Source organism: Anabrus simplex, chromosome 2, assembly GCF_040414725.1.
Source record: "Anabrus simplex isolate iqAnaSimp1 chromosome 2, ASM4041472v1, whole genome shotgun sequence".
Taxonomy (NCBI): Eukaryota; Metazoa; Arthropoda; class Insecta; order Orthoptera; family Tettigoniidae; genus Anabrus; species Anabrus simplex.
In genome coordinates this window covers 201,050,597-201,070,913 of record NC_090266.1, presented here as the reverse complement: position 1 = coordinate 201,070,913, position 20,317 = coordinate 201,050,597, and the positions used below count along the sequence as shown (strand labels likewise).

General features: G+C 38.1%; 1 protein-coding gene across 1 annotated transcript in view; it reads right to left on the bottom strand.

Annotated features, from left to right (window-relative positions):
- The window catches only part of LOC136862744 (zinc carboxypeptidase), a 42,337-nt gene extending 22,721 nt beyond the window's left edge, over positions 1–19,616 (bottom strand). Inside the window, exons 1-4 of the mRNA XM_067138973.2 lie at positions 19,608–19,616; positions 10,726–10,882; positions 8,814–8,950; positions 1,040–1,112 (exon numbers count right to left, since the gene is read on the bottom strand). Coding sequence (XP_066995074.2) covers positions 1,040–1,112; positions 8,814–8,950; positions 10,726–10,875 — 360 coding nt within the window. The 5' untranslated portion in view covers positions 10,876–10,882; positions 19,608–19,616. The remainder of the gene's footprint in view (positions 1–1,039; positions 1,113–8,813; positions 8,951–10,725; positions 10,883–19,607) is intronic.
- Positions 19,617–20,317: the final 701 nt, after the last annotated feature.

Here is a 20,317-nt window from a genome sequence, read left to right as displayed (position 1 = left end):
CCATATCTTCCCCACATTTACCAATCACCCTTTCGTATCCTTCAGTTCTATTTCCAACTCTCGCATTGAAATCGCCCATTAGCACTATTCTATCCTTGCTGTTGACCCTGACCACGATGTCACTCAATGCTTCATAAATCTTGTCAATTTCATCCTCATCTGCACCCTCACATCATGAATACACGGACACAATTCTTGTCCTAATTCCTCCAACTGAAAAAATCTACCCACGTCATTTGCTCATTTACGTGCCTAACAGAAACTATGTTGCGTGCAATGGTATTCCTGATAAACAGCCCTCCCCCGGACTCTGCCCTTCCCTTTCTAACACCCGTCAAGTACACTTTATAATCTATCTCTTCCTCGTTATCTCCCCTTACCCGAATATACTTACTCTTAGCACATCCAGATGAATCCTCTTTGCTGACTCAGCCAGTTCTACCTTCTTTCTTCCATAAGCCCCATTAATATTGATAGCTCCCCATCAAATTCCATTTCGTTTGCCAAGTTGTTGCCAAGGAGTCCCTCGCCTGTCAAATGGGAGTGGGACTCCATTACTCCCATAGGTCCGAGGCTTGCTTAAAATGTTCTGAGCTCGGTAAATTCGTGAAGCAGGATGCTACCCTACTTGCACATATTCCAAGTGATGATCTCTCCTCTAACGGGTTATGGAGCACCGGTGAATAGTATAGTCCTAGCCGCCTGAGCGCAAGTAGGGCCATGACTCAGAATATGTCCGAGATGCCCACTCCCATTCCATAGCAACTGGTATCCCGACTCTCAGGACCACTTACTAGGCCACTCAGCCGTTGCCCATGGTTCACGAACTAGGACGTGACTACAGTAACCCAAAAACATGAACCATTCAGTCATAAAGAGTAGAAATATCACAGAGTGGAACATAAGATGCTATTGTGCAGATATGCACCGTTCAGTAAATAATAAAAAAGCAATGAAAAGACAATTTTGTAATGTTAAGCCTTAAACGTCAGGACCATGAGCTTTAGTTGGAAACCAAACCTCAGTCATTAGAACTTACATTTTGAAGTCGGTAGTAATTGGTCCATCCAAATCCAGATCTTGGAGTAGCACCCTGCTCTTGGTCAATCACCCTGGAAAAATAAAATGAAGAGACTTTAATGATTCGTTTTTATCCCTCCAAGACGCCGGTACAATTGGATTCAGTGAAAATTCTGTAGAAAAATAATGGAAGTAACTTCTGAAAGTGGGAATTATCGACATTTTTAAACAAAAAATAACTACATTCTCTAATGCATATTTTTGTATTACTCCTCCATTAGGCTTCTCTAGCATTTTCATTTACACATTGCAAGTAACTTAAATGTAAATATTTTTTGTTGTGATGATTTTGATGTTATGGTATAAAATGACGAAGTAGTGAATAGACAAATTATTAAATGAATGAAAACAAGCAAACTTACATAACTGTATAATAAAATAAAAGGTTTGTAACGTAACTTTTATGACGGACAAAACGTTATGGAACGTTTTTCATACTGTTTAATGTCCTAAATCATAGGATAAACGGAGTTACACTTTCCTGGATGAATGAAATGAAATTGATTGAGAAATATATAAATGTGTTGTCACTCCATAATTTTATGAGTAGATTGAAACATGCATTAAACAGCAAAATGAGTGCTGCTCTGGGACCTCCACTCACGAGGTACTGTAGGTCATCGTGCTTGCTTGCCCGGCATCACATTAACAGTTAGAATAGGTCTATGTTCGAGATGAATATTATAGAAGGAATTTTGCTATTCCTTACCACGTGCAGAATTCAACAGTTCGAGTAATATCAATTTAACATAAGGTTACGAGCATTCTTATGGGAGCAAGGAGACGGCGTATCATGACGTCTTGTTAGTGTACCTCTCCTCTTCTCTGTTACTAATTTTGATGTTTTGAGAATTTTTGTTCTTGCCGTAATCAATTCATCCCACAATAAAAAAAACAATGCTGTTAAAGTGACACCTTATCTTACGATGGAGCGAATATAATGTATTGTGAGTCATACCTATGCGTCTGTCGTTAAATTTTATTAGTTTTACCAGGTCAGTGTCAGAATTTTGTATTACATGGAGTCCTAAATTCTACCACAGCACTTCCTACCTACTGTCTGATACTGCGCTGTACGCTTAGTGACGTCTCACCAAGCCAGTTGCTGTTTGAATCACGATGTAGGGCACTCGAAATTGAAAATCATGTTCAGTTGATTCGGATTTCACAAGGTCTCACGTTCACGCACTTTTATTCTCTCCTTTTTTCTTTTCGTATGGCAGCTAAGATGTTAAGATGTGTCCTAGCAGCATAATATTCTTCCTCTTCTGACTCTCTCACCATTAATAATAATTAATGATAAACTATTGAAGTATTTTTTTTAATTTCTCGAGAGTTCTCTGACTAGGATGTTAGTGTTCATTGTATTAGTACTAAACGGTGTCATTGCATATCCACAGCCTACGTACAGGGAATATGTACACCATTCAGGTAACAGATGAACCTTTTTCTTGTCCTCAGACTGTCACAAGGTAGGTGGACGTGTGGGGACACCTTGGAGATTTCCAGCTCCGACGTTTTCCCTTTACTATGAAGATGTGTGATTATTGGACCGTAAGAGAAAAGTCATATGTCTTAAAACGTATACACATTTTTAAAAATAAAGCTGAACTGGTGCGACCAAGATATGAACTTTCTACAACATTTATGTACTTCAGGGTGGCATTTAGAAAACTAGAGTGGAAGTTCGGTTTTTACATATCTTATGGTGTATTACATCAATTTTAAATACTCTACCTATAGTTGAGACTGAAATGATGTTCACCAACTCTACTCTCAATACCCTCCTGATATTTGTATTTGGAAGGAATCAAGAACATCTGTCCAAAATGGTGCATATATCATTAAGTGACGTTGCGAATGCTCCTGATAAAGAACACAGTTGCTGTGAATGTGTGTGCAAATTACCAGATGAATATGGTTGATTATTTAACTGAAGTGGTCAAATTTGAACAATTACGCTAGAGATTATTGATGATAGCCGTTCAAAGGCACATGCTTAAGCTTCTTACTTCTGCACGATTCTGAATCCTACCTTGTTTTTGTAAATCTTTTATACTGAAATAAGAATATATTTGGGGTATTTGAAGAGTTTGGGTTGGTAATTGGAACTATGAATAAGAGACAATAGTCGCTGGGAACCTACCGGACAAATGAGTGATTAAATGTCACTGAATAAAGATAGTTGTGACCCAAACAGTCCATTCCCTGTTGTAGTTAAATATTAATTTTGAATTCCATTTTGTATAAAGCAGGTTTTCCTTGAGAAAAAGTTAATTCTTTCTTTGTATTGAATGACAACACAGCTTTCCTTTAATAATAATAATAATAATAATAATAATAATAATAATAATAATAATAATAATAATAATAATAATAATAATAATAATAATAATAATAATAATAATAATAATAATAATAATAATAATAATATAATTTGTTTAACTTTCGTTCTAACTACTAACGGTATTAAGAAACCTTTAAGGGGAATTAACTGTTTTTAAATGTTTATTTTTAAATAGAATGAAAATAATCCCATTCTACTTCCTGGACATGCCTTGAATTATTCATGCCGTAGTGGAAATGGATGGTTTGCGATACTGTAAAAAAATGCCTAATATTTAAAATATGAGGCCATTTTGTAATTTGGTGCAATTTTTTAATTTATTCCTTTTCATGAAGTAACTATACATAGTGTGATTAGAGGCACGTGTTTTATGAGAACAATTATTTAAAGAATAAAGGTAAATTGTATTCGAATTTCTGAATATAGGATTCCTAAGTACCTTCACGAGGTCACCATAAGAAAAATCCTCGTCATGGGTACTCGTAATTCAGATATTCGTCCAAGCACATGTAGCCGACTCCTAATTAGTGTCTAGTTTAATTTGTACGAGTGAGGAAGTTCTGCATGGAACAGGGTAATAGAACAAAGTATAATGCCATTGCCTAAAGACAGGGGGAATACCTTTCACCCAATTGCCGATTAATTTTGAAAAAGCAAATCCAACACAGTTGGACAGGAAAGAATAAATAATGGAGTCATCAAATGAAGGAGAAATACTACTCTGGTTCAAGACATTGCACAATCGGTAGTTCCTACAGTTACAACATCTTTTCATACTCTTAAGTACTTACATGTTAAATATTCTATTTTGGCAAGGACTGTGGTACATCCTATCTGTTTTTGCCTTGTCAGAGACTTCTTTAAATAAGTGGAAATTTGCTACACTTCAGTTATAAGTAACTAAATATTCTCCTTGACTACTAGAAGGGAAATGTCTTTATGCTGACTATTTCGGCAGACTAGTCATAATTCTGTTAGTCACGACATACTGGTCTATGATGTGATATCCAGTTATAACTGGCCACGTGACTGCAATATTTCATAAAACGAATTCGTAGCATAGACACTAGTCTACAAAAAGCATCTCACTACATTATATCGGAGTGCATCGTCGTACATCCTAGCCTAGTGATAGACATTATCGATAACCCTAACTGTTCTCTTTCCCAAATTAGCCGTAGGAAAAATCAGGAAATAATTAAGAACTTAAGGGAAAATAAGTTAACAGGGTCTGATAATATTGTTGGGGAGCTCCTGAAACTGGGAGGTAGATCTATTCTACGCTATTTACTGTGTCTCTACACAATACGCAAATTCCAAAAGACTGGAAGAAAGCAACTGTAGTCCCGGTTTTTTAAAGTGGACATCAGGCTGCTAATGGACAACTATAGACCTATTAACCTTACGTCTATTGTATGCAAACAAATGGAACACCTCATTTCAGAATATCTAAGGGAACAATGGGAGAAAAGTTTGCGGAATTATGGCCGGCAACATGATTTTAGGAAAGGTTTGTCCTGAGAGAGCCAGATGTTATCCCTATTTCATGATATTAGCGAGTCATTAGACAAAGTTGTGGAAGTTGATGCTATTGTAATTGATTTTGCTAAAACATTTTATGTAGTATCATATGACATTCTGATCCGAAAAGTGGTAAAAAAAGCATTGATTGGATCCAGAAATTTTAACAGACCGCACGCAGAGGGCAAAGGTAGGAATTAAATACTCCGACGAAGTTTCTATAACGTTGGGAGTAGTACGGGGTAGTGTTATAGGGCCATTCCTATTTACGGCGTTTATCAACGATCTGCCGAACGAAATTCGAGGTGAATGCAGAATCTCACTATATTATATCTGACTGCATCGTCACACATTCTTTGATATATGAGGTGTCACGTTCTCTTCATTTGAAACTAGTAACTTGGTTAGAATTCCTGTACACATTTCTCCTTTGAGTTTTATATCACCTCTCGATGCACCAACCTCAATCCCGCATAATTAGGGTGACCGGACTTCCCACATTTCCCGGACACGTCCTGAATTTGGGCCCAAAGTCCAGGAGTCCGTAAAACAGTGTAAAATATCCTACATTTCAAATGATACATAAACATTTAACTTTTTCCTCATTATTAATTTCAAAACCACATTTCTCATAGTATAAAGGCCATCAATTAGGATATTGCGATATTTATATAAATACTTATCAATAGCAAGTATTTTTTTGCAAATATAAAATGTAAAAATGAGTGAATTTATGAATATTGCTGAATACTTCTTGTTAATACCTGGACATAACACCAGCGTGAAGAGAATATTTTTTGTAATGTCCGTTCAGTGGTTAGATGCAGGAAATCAGATAACACCGGATCAGTGTAAGGTCTACTATTAGATAAGTACAATTTTAAGGAATTTGAAAGTAAGGACTTTCGTAAGTACGTGTTGCATAAAACAGATTTGCTGGCAAAAGAATCCTCTCCTGACAGATATGTTTGTAGATGATTGCTTAAAGGCCATCCTATCCTGTTGTAGCAAAAGAAATATACATATGTGTAAACTGTTAATATAACATTTAATTACATTACACTCATTGTAGCGCAATGTTCTTAAAATAGTCTTAAATGTAAAGAACGCCATAACATGCTAGAGACAAAACTTAGTAGCGTGGCAGTGTCCTACATTTTTCATCAAATGTCCTATATTTTAGATCTCTGTGTCCTGTATTCGAGCGTTTTCGTCTGGTCATCCTTCACATAATTGATGATGCTTGTTGTTTTAAGGGGCCTAACATCGAAGGTCATCGGCCCCCTTCACATAATTAGTGTCATATTACTACAGACACAATATTAGCCGAAGTTATCAAAAGAAGGTTCTCCACAAAAGAACTTGAGAACGATGACTGGAGATGTTTCAAGTCCCTGATGTTATTCGACAATAATTTCCACATCATAGAATATGGTACTAGATCATACTAGGTCATCTAATATAGGATTTTTTCACTCACTCACTCACTCACTCACTCACTCACTCACTCACTCACTCACTCACTCAATCAATCAATCAATCAATCAATCAATCAATCAATCAATCAATCAATCAATCAATCAATCAATCAATCAATCAATCAATCAATCAATCAATCAATCAATCAATCAATCAATCAATCAATCAATCAATCAATCAATCAATCAATCAATCAATCAATCAATCAATCAATCAATCAATCAATCACTACTGATCTGCATTTAGGGCAGTCGCCCAAGTGGCAGCTTCCCTATCTGTTGTTTTCCTAGCCTTTTCTTAAATGATTGCAAAGAAATTCGAAATTTATTGAACATCTCCCTTGGTAAGTTATTTCAATCCCTAACTCCCCTTCCTATAAACGAATATTTGCCCCAATTTTTCCTCTTGAATTCCAACTTAATCTCCATATTGTGATCCTTCCTACATTTAAAGAGACCACTCAAACGTATTCGTCTACTGATGTCCTTCCACGTCATCTCTCCACTGACAGCTCGGAACATACCACTTAGTCGAACAGCTCGTCTCCTTTCTCCCAAGTCTTCCCAGCCCAAACATTGCAACGTTTTTGTAACGCTACTCATTTGTCGGAAATCGCCCAGAACAAATCGAGCTGCTTTTCTTTGGATTTTTTCCAGTTTCTGAATCAAGTAATCCGGGTGAGGGTCCCATACACTGGAGCCATACTCTAGTTGGGGTCTCACCAGAGAAAAATATGCTCTCTCGTTTACATCCTTACTACAACCCCTAAATACCCTCATAACCATGTGCAGAGACCTGTACCCTTTATTTACGGTCATATTAATGTGATTAACCCAATGAAGATCTTTCCTTATTTTAATATCTAGGTATTTACAATGATCCCCAAAAGGAACTTTCACCCCATCAACGCAGTAATTAAAACCGAGAGGACTTTTCCTATTTGTGAAACTCACAACCTGACTTTTATCCCCGTTTATCATCATACCACTGCCTACTGTCTATCTCACAACATTATCGAGGTCATTTTGCAGTTTCTCACAATCTTGTAACTTATTTATTACTCTGTACAGAATAACATCATCTGCAAAAAGCCTCATCTCTGATTCCACATTTTTACACATATCATTGATATATGTAAGAAAACATAAAGGTCCGATAATACTGCCTTGAGGAATTCCCCTCTTAATTATTACAGGGACAGATTAAGCTTCACCTACTCTAATTCTCTGAGTTCTTTTTTCTAGAAACAGAGCCACCCATTCAGTCACTCTTTTGTCAAGTCTAGTTGCACTCATTTTTGCCAGTAGTCTCCCATGATCTACCCTATCAAATGCCTTAGACAGGTCAATTGCGATACAGTCCAATTGACCTCCTGAATCCAGGATATCTGCTATATCTTGCTGGAATCCTACAATTTGGGCTTCAGTGGAATAATGTCGAACTCGATAGCTGCAGTCACTTAAGTGCGGCCAGTATCCAGTGATCGGGAGATAGTGGGTTCGAACCCCACTGTCGGCATCCGTGAAGATGGTTTTCCGTGGTTTCCCATTTTCACACCAGGCAAATGCTGGGGCTGTACCTTAATTAAGGCCATGGCCACTTCCTTCCCATTCCTAGGTCTTTCCTATCCCATCGTCGCCATAAGACATATCTGTGTCGGTGCGACGTAGAGCAAATAGAAAAAAATCAGTGGAATAACCTTTCCTAAACCCAAACTGCCTTCTATCAAACCAGTTATTAATTTCGCTAATATGTCTTATGTAATCAGAAAGAATGCTTTCCCAAATCTTACATGCAATGCATGTCAAAGTGACTGGCGTGTAATTTTCAGCTTTATCTCTATCACCCTTTCCTTTGTATACAGGGGCTACTATAGCAATTCTCCATTCATTTGGTAAAGTTCCTTCATGCAAAGAATAATCAAACAAGTACTTCAGATATGGTACTATATACCAACCCATTGTCTTTAGTATATCCCCCGAAACCTTAAAAATTCCAGCTGCTTTTCTAATTTTCAACTTTTGCATCTGACTGTAAATGTCATTGTTGTCATAGGTAAATTTTAATACCTCTTTTTCATTAGTCACCTCCTCTATCTGGACATTATCCTTGTAACCGACAATCATTGCATACTGATGACTGAATACTTCTGCTTTTTGAAGATCCTCGTATACACACTCCCCTTGTTCATTAATGATTCCAGGAATGTCCTTCTTGGAACAGTGTTACAACTCATTTCCCTAACGCTCCAATAGTTTATATAACTCAGGATTTATTAATTTTCACCGAAGTTACGGTTCGTTATGTTTAAAATACCAAAAAAGCCTACGTTTGTTACATTATTTGTTCAGAACTAATTTGCAATACAAAAAGTGAAGGATCTTACTTTTGAACATCCTCAATGTAGACTTCGTTTTTAAAGTTAAATCTCTGCAGGATGTCTTCAAATTCAGGCAGTTTGTGAGGAGGTACCATGATGTCAACGGATGCATTCGCCCTGGTAGGTCCAGTCCAAAAGCTTAACTGCAACAGACATTCAAGTAACTAGCTAAACTCTTTTCATAATGGAACTTGGCTAACGGTAGATAATATGTGAAACAGCTCATGAAATAATCTGTTAAACAAAATCATGTTCTGCATATTATCTCTTCTCCCGGTCGCCATGGAGTTCACGGTGGTTAACGGGATAGGTACTGTATTTAGGATTATATTACTGCTGCTGAAGATTTCTGACATGAAATTTCCTATATTACTTCAGAAGATTATTACACGCTGTTTAACACAAACATGAGTTTTATTATGAATCTCCTCAGGTTGTCCGCCAGAACAGATCAACTTGAATAACCTTTTTTTTAATTTGAATTGTCAAACACTTTAGTACACTACACATCAACCTTCAAGAACAGAGGATATTTTTAATGACTCTTATTTTGATATTTTTTCCTGAAAGCACCAAACATGTAGGTTTCATTACCTGGATACAAGTCAAAGTTTTACGTACTCAGATCCCTCCACAAACGACAACGGTTTGTAATAAGAATTAAAGTACTCTTTTGAATGTTTATGTGTATTTCTCTTGTAAAGGCTAGGAGGAAGGAAGGAAGGAAGGAAGGAAGGAAGGAAGGAAGGAAGGAAGGAAGGAAGGTAGAAACAAATAGACTTTGACCTGCACTAATCGTCCAGAGAATAGCCCCTTACAATCACATTTCGCTTTTCAAGATGCACCAAATTTCTCACAACCAGTTTACAACATATGAATCTTGGATAAAAATACAAAACAAAATATTTATGTTAACATTTTGCCCTATGATATTTCGTAGTCTCAATTTCTTAACGCTGTAGAATGGAGAATATCATATTACATTATATATTGTTCTCCATTACCATCGTACTTACCGTAGCTCAAATTCGATGTGCTGAATGTCGGAATGAACTGATCGGCAAACAGTCTCTTATGTATTTGTGACAATTAAAATCGTTCAACTTTCCAAACAGTATTTTGAACTCCGAAACACTGAGTAAACAATGCCTATTATACTTTCTGTGCATAATTTTTTACATTGTTAGGATGAAAGGATGATGCTGTTTTCATCAGAAAATATAATATGACACCTAAATACTTCTAGGAATTCTAAATTCTGCAGTTACTGAAACATAGGTAATAAATTACAGATTTCAAGCAGTGAAGTTGACATTAATATGAAGCTGGCTGGATTGGTTTTCCACAAGAGAAACATAATCGTAGATCTGATGTTCCCCCCTTTTAGTTTGAGGAAAGAAATTAAAATAAATCTTGATGTCATGAACGACTGATGAAATTTCTACAGTCTGATTATGAAAGACAGAGATTATTGATAGCAGATGCAGTTAGTTCTCTTGACAATTTCAAATTCTCGACGAAATACCAAATCTTAATATTAAGTTAAAAGATCAATCGCTTCCCTATCAGCCAGTATTTATTTGAAAACTAAATTTGAAAACAGCAGAGAGTAACACGTATAGTAATTTACCGTTTATTTCCCCTCTAATAACATTACCTTACACTGCCTTATTTTATTGAAGAAGCTGAGAATAGAATGCGCATCTTCATCTGGCAAAATGTAAAGAATATTTCATATAAATGATTTACTCTCTCAAGTGCACAATCGGGTTTCCATTTTTCTAGAAACACTTATTAAATTGTGTACGGTATGTGAAAGCAGAAGAAGTTGAATGTTTGCAATAGCTCAAAGGCTAAAAGGAGAAAGAGGAGGAGGATGAAGAAAGAGAAGAAGAACAACATCGAAGTAAGAACTTACATCGTGGTTTGTGTCGGAGAGGTGACGCAGAAGGTCCACTTGACGCAGGGTCTGGGGAACTACACGGATCACTTGGTAGTTGTCGAAGCGGGCCTTCCCTGCTCCCATTACCACAGGGAGGATTACCATCAACAAGTATAACGCCACCATCTTGCCACTGAAAATAAGGGAATTCACTGTTACCATTTTTTATAAAAAGAAGGTATCAAGAAACATCATCTCGCAACAACAACAACAACAACAACAAAACAAACTTGAACCAGCTATATGAGCGTTAGAGCGTTGGTCATACTGATGGGTGATTTGAAAAAAATACTTCGATATTTCAAATGATATCCTAGGTGTTAAATAACAGAAGGTTTGAAATAAATTTAACCGCTTAGAGAGTTAAATGTGGTGAAGATCCGAAAACAAATATATTCATTCCTTCCTCCGAAACGGTTTAACGTACGAAGACAAAGTTCCAAATAGCGGTATATTTGTTAAATCATAGGTGTGAAACAGGAAGTATTTTTTATCGTTTCACCCCTAAAATGTTAAATGAGATTAGCTGCGTAAACGAAATTATTCATCCGACCAAAACTCTTTGATGTACAAAGCTGTAATTTTAGGAGAAGGTCTTTTTATATCCTAGGTGTAAAATAGTGTATACTTCAAAATATTTCTCCCCTGAGGGGTTTAGATGGTGGTTGATTCTCAAAAACGCAATAACCATTCTTGCGAAACCGTTTAAGGTACGAATTTATTATTTTGTTTTTATGAAGGGTGGTCTTCTACATCATAGATGTTAATAAATATTTAAAATCATTCACCCCTTAAAAAGTATTCACTCCTCCATTATTGTTCGAAGTAGAAAATCAAAATTTAACAGGTTGGTCGCTTTTACATCCTAGATGTTAAATAAGATAGGGTTTAAAAAATTCAAATTATTCCGTACCGGGTTCAAGTGAGTGTTAGATCAGAAAGTAAACAATCACTCCCCCAAAACCGTTTGGCGTACGAACTGAGAGTGTATTTTACAGGCTCAGTTGACAGTGGACTCTCTAAAATGTAAAACTTTGAAAACTTTCATTTTAAAACCGTAGCGAAGCGCGGGTATCTTGCTAGTAGATACATATATCTATCAGGCTGGAACTTCACAGACTATGCATATTTAATGTTTTTATAGTACTATTATAAATATTGTGTGGAATGATATCACAAATTATACACCATAATTTATTTTCCTTTTAACACAATATGGGGAGGATTAATATTGGAACTTTTACTTTTAAGGTTTAATTACACATACGCTAAGGTGAGAGGGGCAGTATTAACTTGAAAACACGATTGATGGATGTACTGAGGAATCCCATTATATTATTGGGAGGTTATGAATCATATTTTCGTCACTTTGAAATCGCTTGAGAAAAAACGAAACATGATAACAGACATTCTTCGGAAACAATAATATATATATACATATATATAAAGGTTTTGACTAACAGTCATCTACTTCCTCCTTAGCGCCACAGCCTTGGGTAAGTTTCGGCCTCATTCAGAGTAGTGTCCCATACGTCTCCTTTATTTTCTTCCACCACCTTTGTACCTTCATCTATTGAAGGTTTTGTTCAACACCATCTAGTCTAATATTCCTTGGTATTACTCTCTCTTTCTTATTCAAATAATCTTCTGTTTCAGTACTTCTTTCCCTTTACTATTCTTCCTTCCATCATACACTTGACCCAACCAACGCAGGTCTACATAAAATATTTAATCCAGAGCTAATGGCAAAGAAACAAGAGAAAGAACGACGCATGAAACACAGTGTTCAATGTGGTTGACAACCAAGTGACTAGACTCATTCACCACGTGAGGATTCAGCTTTACAAAAACTGGCAAATTTGTCATTGTTCCCATAACAATAAGTTCTGTACGCTGAGTGATATTCAGTTGCTTTTTCTGCCGAGGTGCCAGCTTCCAAGTAAATGTAAGATTGCACTCGGGAGATGCTAGGTATGAATTCCACCGTCGGCAGTCTTGAAGATGGTTTTCGGTGTTTTCCAATTTTTACACCAGGCAAATGTGGCATTGTAACATACTTAAGGCTACTGTTGCTTCCCTCCCATTTAAAGCACTCTCTCATCACGTGTCGCCGAAGAGCTATCTGTGTCAAAGCGTTGTTAAAAGGCGCAAGTAAAACACAAGGTAAATCTTATTTAATTTCGAATCATTTCGTAGTTTTGTCTGAATTATAACGTAAAGGTGATAACAATAACGTAGGCTATATGAACAGGCTGGGACACTGTAAATAATTGTAACTCGATTGACCTATCTAAGGCATTTGATAGGGTAGATCATGGCAAAAATGAGTGCTATTGGACTAGAAAAAATAGTGATTGAATGGGTGGCTATATTTCTAGAAAACTGAACTCAGAGAATTAGAGTAGCGAAGCTTTATCTGACCCTGCAATAATTAAGAGGGGGATTCCTCAAGGCAGTATTATTGGACCTTTATGTTTCCTTACATATATATCAATGATATGTGTAAACAAAGTGGAATCAGAGATAAGGCTGTTTGCAGATGATGTTATTCTGTACAGAGTAATAAATCAGTTACAAGATTGTGAGTGGCTGCAAGGTGACATCGATAGTGTTGTGAAATGGACGGTGGGCAATGGTATGATGATAAACGGGGTTAAAAGTCAGGTTGTGAGTTTCACAAATAGGAAAAGTCCTCTCAGTTTTAATTACTGCGTTGATGGGGTGAAAGTTCCTTTTGGGGATCATTGTAAGTACCTTGGTGTTAATATAAGAAACGACCTTCATTGGGGTAATCACATAAATATGATTGTTAAAGGGTACAGATCTCTGCACATGGTTATGAGGGTATTTAGGGGTTGTAGTAAGGATGTAAAGGAGAGGGCATATAAGTCTCTGGTAAGCCCCCAACTAGAGTATGGTTCCAGTGTATGGGACCCTCGCCAGGATAACTTGATTCAAGAACTGGAAGAAATCTAAAGAAAAGCAGCTCGATTTGTTCTGGGCGACTTCCGACAAAAGAGTAGCGTTACAAAAATGTTGCAAAGTTTGGGCTGGGAAGACTTGGGAGAAAGGAGACGAGCTGTTCGATTAAGTGGTATGTTTCGAGCTGTCAGTGGAGAGATGGCGTCGGAGGACATCAGTAGACGAATAAGTTTGAGTGGTGTCTTTAAAAGTAGAAAAGATCACAGTATGAAGATAAAGTTGGAATTCAAGAGGGCAAATTGGGGCAAATATTAGTTTATAGGAAGGGGAGTTAGGGATTGGAATAGGGAGATGTTCAATAATTTGCCAATTTCTTTGCGATCATTTAAGAAAAGGCTAGGAAAACAACAGATAGGGAATTTGCCACCTGGTCGACTGCCCTAAATGCAGATCAGTAGCGACTGAACTCTGCATTTTATTGGCTTCATGCAGGGATGGCGTTCTCTTACTGCAGGTGCATCATTTTCTACGACACACTTTATTATCACAAGCCAGGCTATTTATTTATTTATCTATCGTATGGCTTTTGGTGCCGAGAGTGTCTCCAGCGAGCGTGGACGGCCTCTACCGTGTATGGGAACTGAGCATTTTTGTAGTGGCGTATAGTGTTGAGTGTGGTTTGCAGGAATGTTCCGGACAGTACAAACACCCGGTTCCCGAGCCAGGTTAATCTCCGACGCGATTGGGAATTGCACCCGGGCCGCCCTGAACCGAAGGCGACTACGCAGACCATTCAGCCAAAGAGGAATGCTTTATGAGATCAAGTTGGCGAGTTTGATCTAGGCTCAGTTCGGTGGTATTTTAATGTGCTGAAATACGGCAGCCTCATAGCGGTTGATTTACTGTCTTTTTTTACGCTCTGCTTTACGTCGCACCGACACAGATAGGTCTTATGGTGACGATGGGATAGGAAAGGGCTGGGCGTGGGAAGGAAGCGACCGCGGCTTTAAGTAAGGTACAGCCCCAGCATTTGCCTGGTGTGAAAATAGAAGCTCACTGAAAACCATCTTGAGGGCTGCCGAGTGGGGTTCGAACCCACTATCTCCCAAAAGTAAAGTGATATCTACGTGACCCGAACCGCACAGCCACCTGCTGGTGGTTTACTGTCTTGTGACAAAACTCCGTCACCTTGGCGTCCCCGAAAACTGTAAAGGTAGTTGATGCTCGACGTTGCCGAAATATAAATATTATATATGCCAGAAAAGTGAATCTTAATGAGGCTAATTATAGTTCAAATTTCATTATGATACACGTTCTCCACCAATCAGAGTTCAGATTTCAATTATTATGATACAGGTTCTCCACCAATCAGAGTTCAGTTTTTCATTATGAAACAACTGTTTGACCAGTTAGGTAAGGATAGCAAAATCAAACATGTTGGACACACATATTAACTAACATCAATACACCTTCCACTTCCAATATTCCACAACCACACGGCACATTCCCGTAAATTCACTTCACCAACTGTACAACTTTCTATCGAAGCTTTGAAAACATATGACATTACCATAGTCTCTGGTCCACTCGCGGAAAATCAATCACCCAGCGCATGCACTCTGCGCTCTGTTCAGTAAACTCAACTGTCAAGCGAGATCTCGACAGAAATTATGAATATTTAAAAAATAGAGTTATAATTATCGTCGAGCATAAACAGTCGTATGCAGCTCGCCTCTAATGGTAATTAAGACACTCGTATGGAAATTATAAAACTCGCTTCGCTCGGTTTATAAACATACTCGTGTCTTAATTATTGCCATTATAGGCTTGTTGCATAATGTACTAATGTGGGACGTAAGAACCAAAAACATCATTAAATCGCAGCTCTAATTGAAATTGCCCATTAAATAACTTCGTTAAGAAACAGTCCTACGTGACGTAGATCTGCTATATACATATGCCAGCCTGCAATGATGAATGCGAAGACGTATATTTAATGTACATTTCGTTGAAATGATACGTCTCCTTGATAGATCTAGGACTCACCATCTTGAATTTGTTACTGTATGAGTAATTTCTTTAAGATTTTATAAGCAGAAATGAAGGGTGAAAATGCCATAATGGTGATTTTTTATTTGCTCGGAATTGGGTGCAAGGACCATACGGCGTAACGTGTCCAAGGCTGGAAGTCTGGAGGTGCACAATATCAACTTCCAGCCTTGGACATGTTACGCCGTATGGTCCTTTCGAGCAAAAATGGAACATTCACCATTATGGAAATTTCACTCTTTTCCATTTTCTCTCTTCAAATATGTGTAAGATAAGGGAGTAGAGAGATCACAAAAAAAAAAAAAAATGAAGACGAGAAAGCAGGCAACTATATTTTCGTTTACGGCCATTAGAGACCACGTTAGATAACAGTGACATGTTTCTGGAGGCCTTCTTCACAGCCCAAAACTTTAGCATCCTTTCTCTGGCAGCCTGTCTTCTTTCTTCCGTCCACCCACGGTTAAGTTTTGGTTCGTCATGGAATCCCTGGAATTTGTCGATCACTGACCTAAACTTTGTTCGGTTTGAGATGTCTTCTTTCGAAAAAACGAAATATGTAACAAACATCAAAATAGCCCCTCGGTACCTAAAGACAGAACACGGTAAAATAGAAAGAGTTGATAGCTGTAAGTACTTGGTTGAAACAGTGCAATTGAAAACTAATGAAAGAGAAGCAAGTAACACCAGACGGGAGAAGATGGCTGCGGCTTTTCGTTGGACATATCCTATATACGAGAAGAAAACCATCTCCAGACGAGGTAAACTAAGGCACTGAAATACAGTGATTAAAACGGAATGTCTGTATGCTTGTGAATGCCTCCAAATGACAGGGAAAGCGGGACTGAGAGAAGCTGAGAAATTCGAAAGAAAGATCCTTCGAAAAATAATGGGTCCAAAGATTGTGGATGGACATTATAGGTTGCGATGAAGGGAAGAACTTTACCCTGACAATGAAAGGCTAACTGAGTCCATGAGGAAAGGGAGACTTAAATTCTATGGGCATTTATTTAGAATGGATGAGAAGAGACTAACGAAAAGAATTTTCACAGTACTAGACAGCAGACCTAAAGTGTCAGACAAATGGTTCAGGGAGGTGAGAAAGGATCGCAAACAGGTGGGACTAAATTCAGAAGACATCTGAAACCGAACAAAGTTTAGCTCAGTGATCGACAAATTCCAGGGATTCCATGACGAACCAAAACTTAACCGTGGGTGGACGGAAGAAAGAAGACAGGCTGCCAGAGAAAGGATGCTAAAGTTTTGGGCTGTGAAGAAGGCTTCCAGAAACATGTAACTGTTACCTAACGTGGTCTCTAATGGCCGTAAACGAAAATAATAATAATAATAATAATAATAATAATAATAATAATAATAATAATAATAATAATAATAATAATAATAATAATAAAGAAAACTGCTAAGAACTTGCAAGGTACTTTTCAGAACTTCTTAACTGCCCCGAACCCACTGAAAGATTTCTTGAAGAAGCATCCAGTTTCACTCAGCCAGAATCACCTCCACCAAACCAGGAAGAAATTCAGAGCCACAGTAAACAACTAAAGAACAACAGAACCTCAGGAAGAGTCGGGATTGTTGCAGAATTCCTTAAGAATCTTACTCCAAATTCACTCAAGGAACTTACAGAAATCATACAGAAAATCTGGAAAAATGAAAAACTCCCAGAAGACTGGAAATGTGCCTTGATTCACCCACTTCACAAAAAAGGAGACAAAACTGATATCAACAACCATAGGGGAATCTCCCTCCTTGAAGTTGGATACAAAATTATCTCTGCATGCCTGTTGAAAAGAATACAAGAACAACTAGAACATAAGATTGGTGAATATCAAGCTGGGTTCCGCCCTCACAGATCGTGCACTGAACAGATCTTCAGCCTCAAAACCGCTCTTAAATCCAGGGCCCTTAGAAACCTTCCAATCATCTGTACTTTCGTAGATTTCAAGAAGGCTTATGATTCAATTGATCGTCAATCTCTGTTCAGCATCCTAAAAGAACAGGGACTAGACACTAAAACGGTAAACTTGACCAAACAGACACTCACTGACACGAAGTCAAGAGTGAAATTCATGGGAGAAATCTCAGACGAATTCTTGATAAAAACTGGTGTTCGGCAAGGAGATGGACTGTCACCCCTCCTCTTCAACCTCGTCCTAGATAAGGTGATGAGGGAATGGGAAAAAGAACTGAAAGCACAAAATAGCTGGAACCCAGTAAACATTGGGACACAAAAAAATCAAGCTTGAAATTCCATGCTTAGCCTTCGCGGATGACCTGGACCTTTTGTCCAGCGATGAAGTCACAGCAATAAAGCAAGTTGAAATTCTCCAAGAATGTGCCAGAAAGGTCGGACTCCATATCTCCTTCCAGAAAACTGAATTTTTATGTGCAAAACTAGACATCCATAGTCTCAATACAAAATACGGACAAATCAACAGAGTCCCTCACTTCAAATACCTGGGCGAAATCCTCGAACCAACCGGACAAGAGAAAATATCCCAAAACAACCGTGTCCAAAAACTCAGAAGAGCTTATGGGAGAACAAGAGAAATCTACAACAGAAAACCACGTTAAGATTAAATATTACAATACTGCAATCAAACCTGAGGCTTTATATGCAGGGGAAAATCTAACGCTTCATAGAAAGGGCGAGCTGGAAAATATCCTAAAAGAAGAGCGAAAAATCATGAGGAAAATTTTAGGACCAAGACACACGGGAGAAGGGTACCGCCTCCAAACCCGGAAATCCACAGAAAAATTATCTAAAATTGCGGCAGACCTCAGGAAAAGAAGGCTAAAATATTATGGACATGTTAAAAGACTTCCAGAAACCAGACTAACCCACCAAGTTCTTGAAAGAGTTGATAAATTGAAGAATTTTCCTTGGATACAACAAACAAAAGCGGACATGAAGAACGCACAAATTCAACCCGAAGACATTTTGAATCGATATATATATAGAAAGAAAATTGACAAGTGGAAAGTTACTCCAGAGAATGAAGTACCAAAAAGAGCAGGTACCAAGTGGACGGAAGAAAGGAAGAGGATCTTTAGTCAACAGATGAAAATATCTTGGATCCTCCGCAAACGAAATCATAAATAAAGCTTCGTGTGTTCCGAAAGGGACCATTCACGCATAATAATAATAATAATAATAATAATAATAATAATAATAATAATAATAATAATAATAATAATATACCGGGCGAGTTGGCCGTGCGCGTAGAGGCGCGCGGCTGTGAGCTTGCATCCGGGAGATAGTAGGTTCGAATCCCACTATCGGCAGCCCTGGAAATGGTTTTCCGTGGTTTCCCATTTTCACACCAGGCCTTAATTAAGGCCACGGCCGCTTCCTTCCAACTCCCAGGCCTTTCCTATCCCATCGTCGCCATAAGACCTATCTGTGTCGGTGGGACGTAAAGCCCCTAGCAAAAAAAGAAAAAATAATAATAATATTATTTGCTTCGCGTCCCACTAACTACTTTCACGGCTTTCGGAGGCGCCGAGGTGCTGAAATTTAGTCCAGCAGGATTTCTTTTACGTGCCAGTAAAATTAGCGACACGAGGCTGACATATTTGAGCACCTCCAAATACCACCGGACTGAGCCAGGATGGAACTGCCAAGTTGGGGTCAGGAGGCCAGCGCCTGAAACGTCTGAGTCATTCATCCCGGCAAAAGTAGGCAACTCATAGCTCTATTAATTACTGTCTCACGTACCTCCACTGACCTCATATGAGGACTAGCTACTAGTTTCTACTACTACAAGTGGACACTGGAAATAAGTGAAATATCCCATGTGTCTGACTGAAGTGAATCAGCACCAAAAGATTTTTTTTTTAAATATATCATTCTGTTGATGGAAGCTTACCTGGTCAGAATGTCCTGCAGTGCTCCGATCAGTTTCGTCTTTTCCTTATATAGCTATTAGCGTGGCCTTCAAGGAGATGCTAACCGATATCAGAGTCTTAATTAAAATCCCCAGCAGTATTGATTGATGAGCACGATAACAGAACAAGATCGCATGGCTCAATGGACTTACAATCTCATTTCTTTGTCTTCAGCACTAATCCAACTGACACCTCTTTTTTGTCGACTACGTCATGAAGTGATTTCGTTGTGTGGGGAACATCTCACGCATGCTAATGAGTACAGTTCATCAACTATTCCTCAAAAGTACTCTACGAATATCTAACTGATAAGTACATATACTTCTTTGAAGAAAAAAGAAAGTCGCGTAAGTAAGTATGAGCTGAGACATACCCTAAAAAACAAAACAACGATCTAATCAATTGACAGCACTTGACGCATTCTGTTAAACTCTCAACTTATGAGGTCGTATTTCTGTGAGTTCTGGGATATATATTATAATAATAATGTAATTTTGCTTTACGTCTCACTAACTACTTTTTCGGTTTTTCGGGAACTCCGAGGTGCCGGAATTAAGTCCCGCAGGAGTTCTTTTACGTGCTAGTAAATCTACTGACACCAGGCTAAAGTATTTGAGCACCTTCAAATACCAACGGACTGAGACAGGATCGAACCTGCCAAGCTGGGGTCAGAAAGCCAGCGCCTCAACCA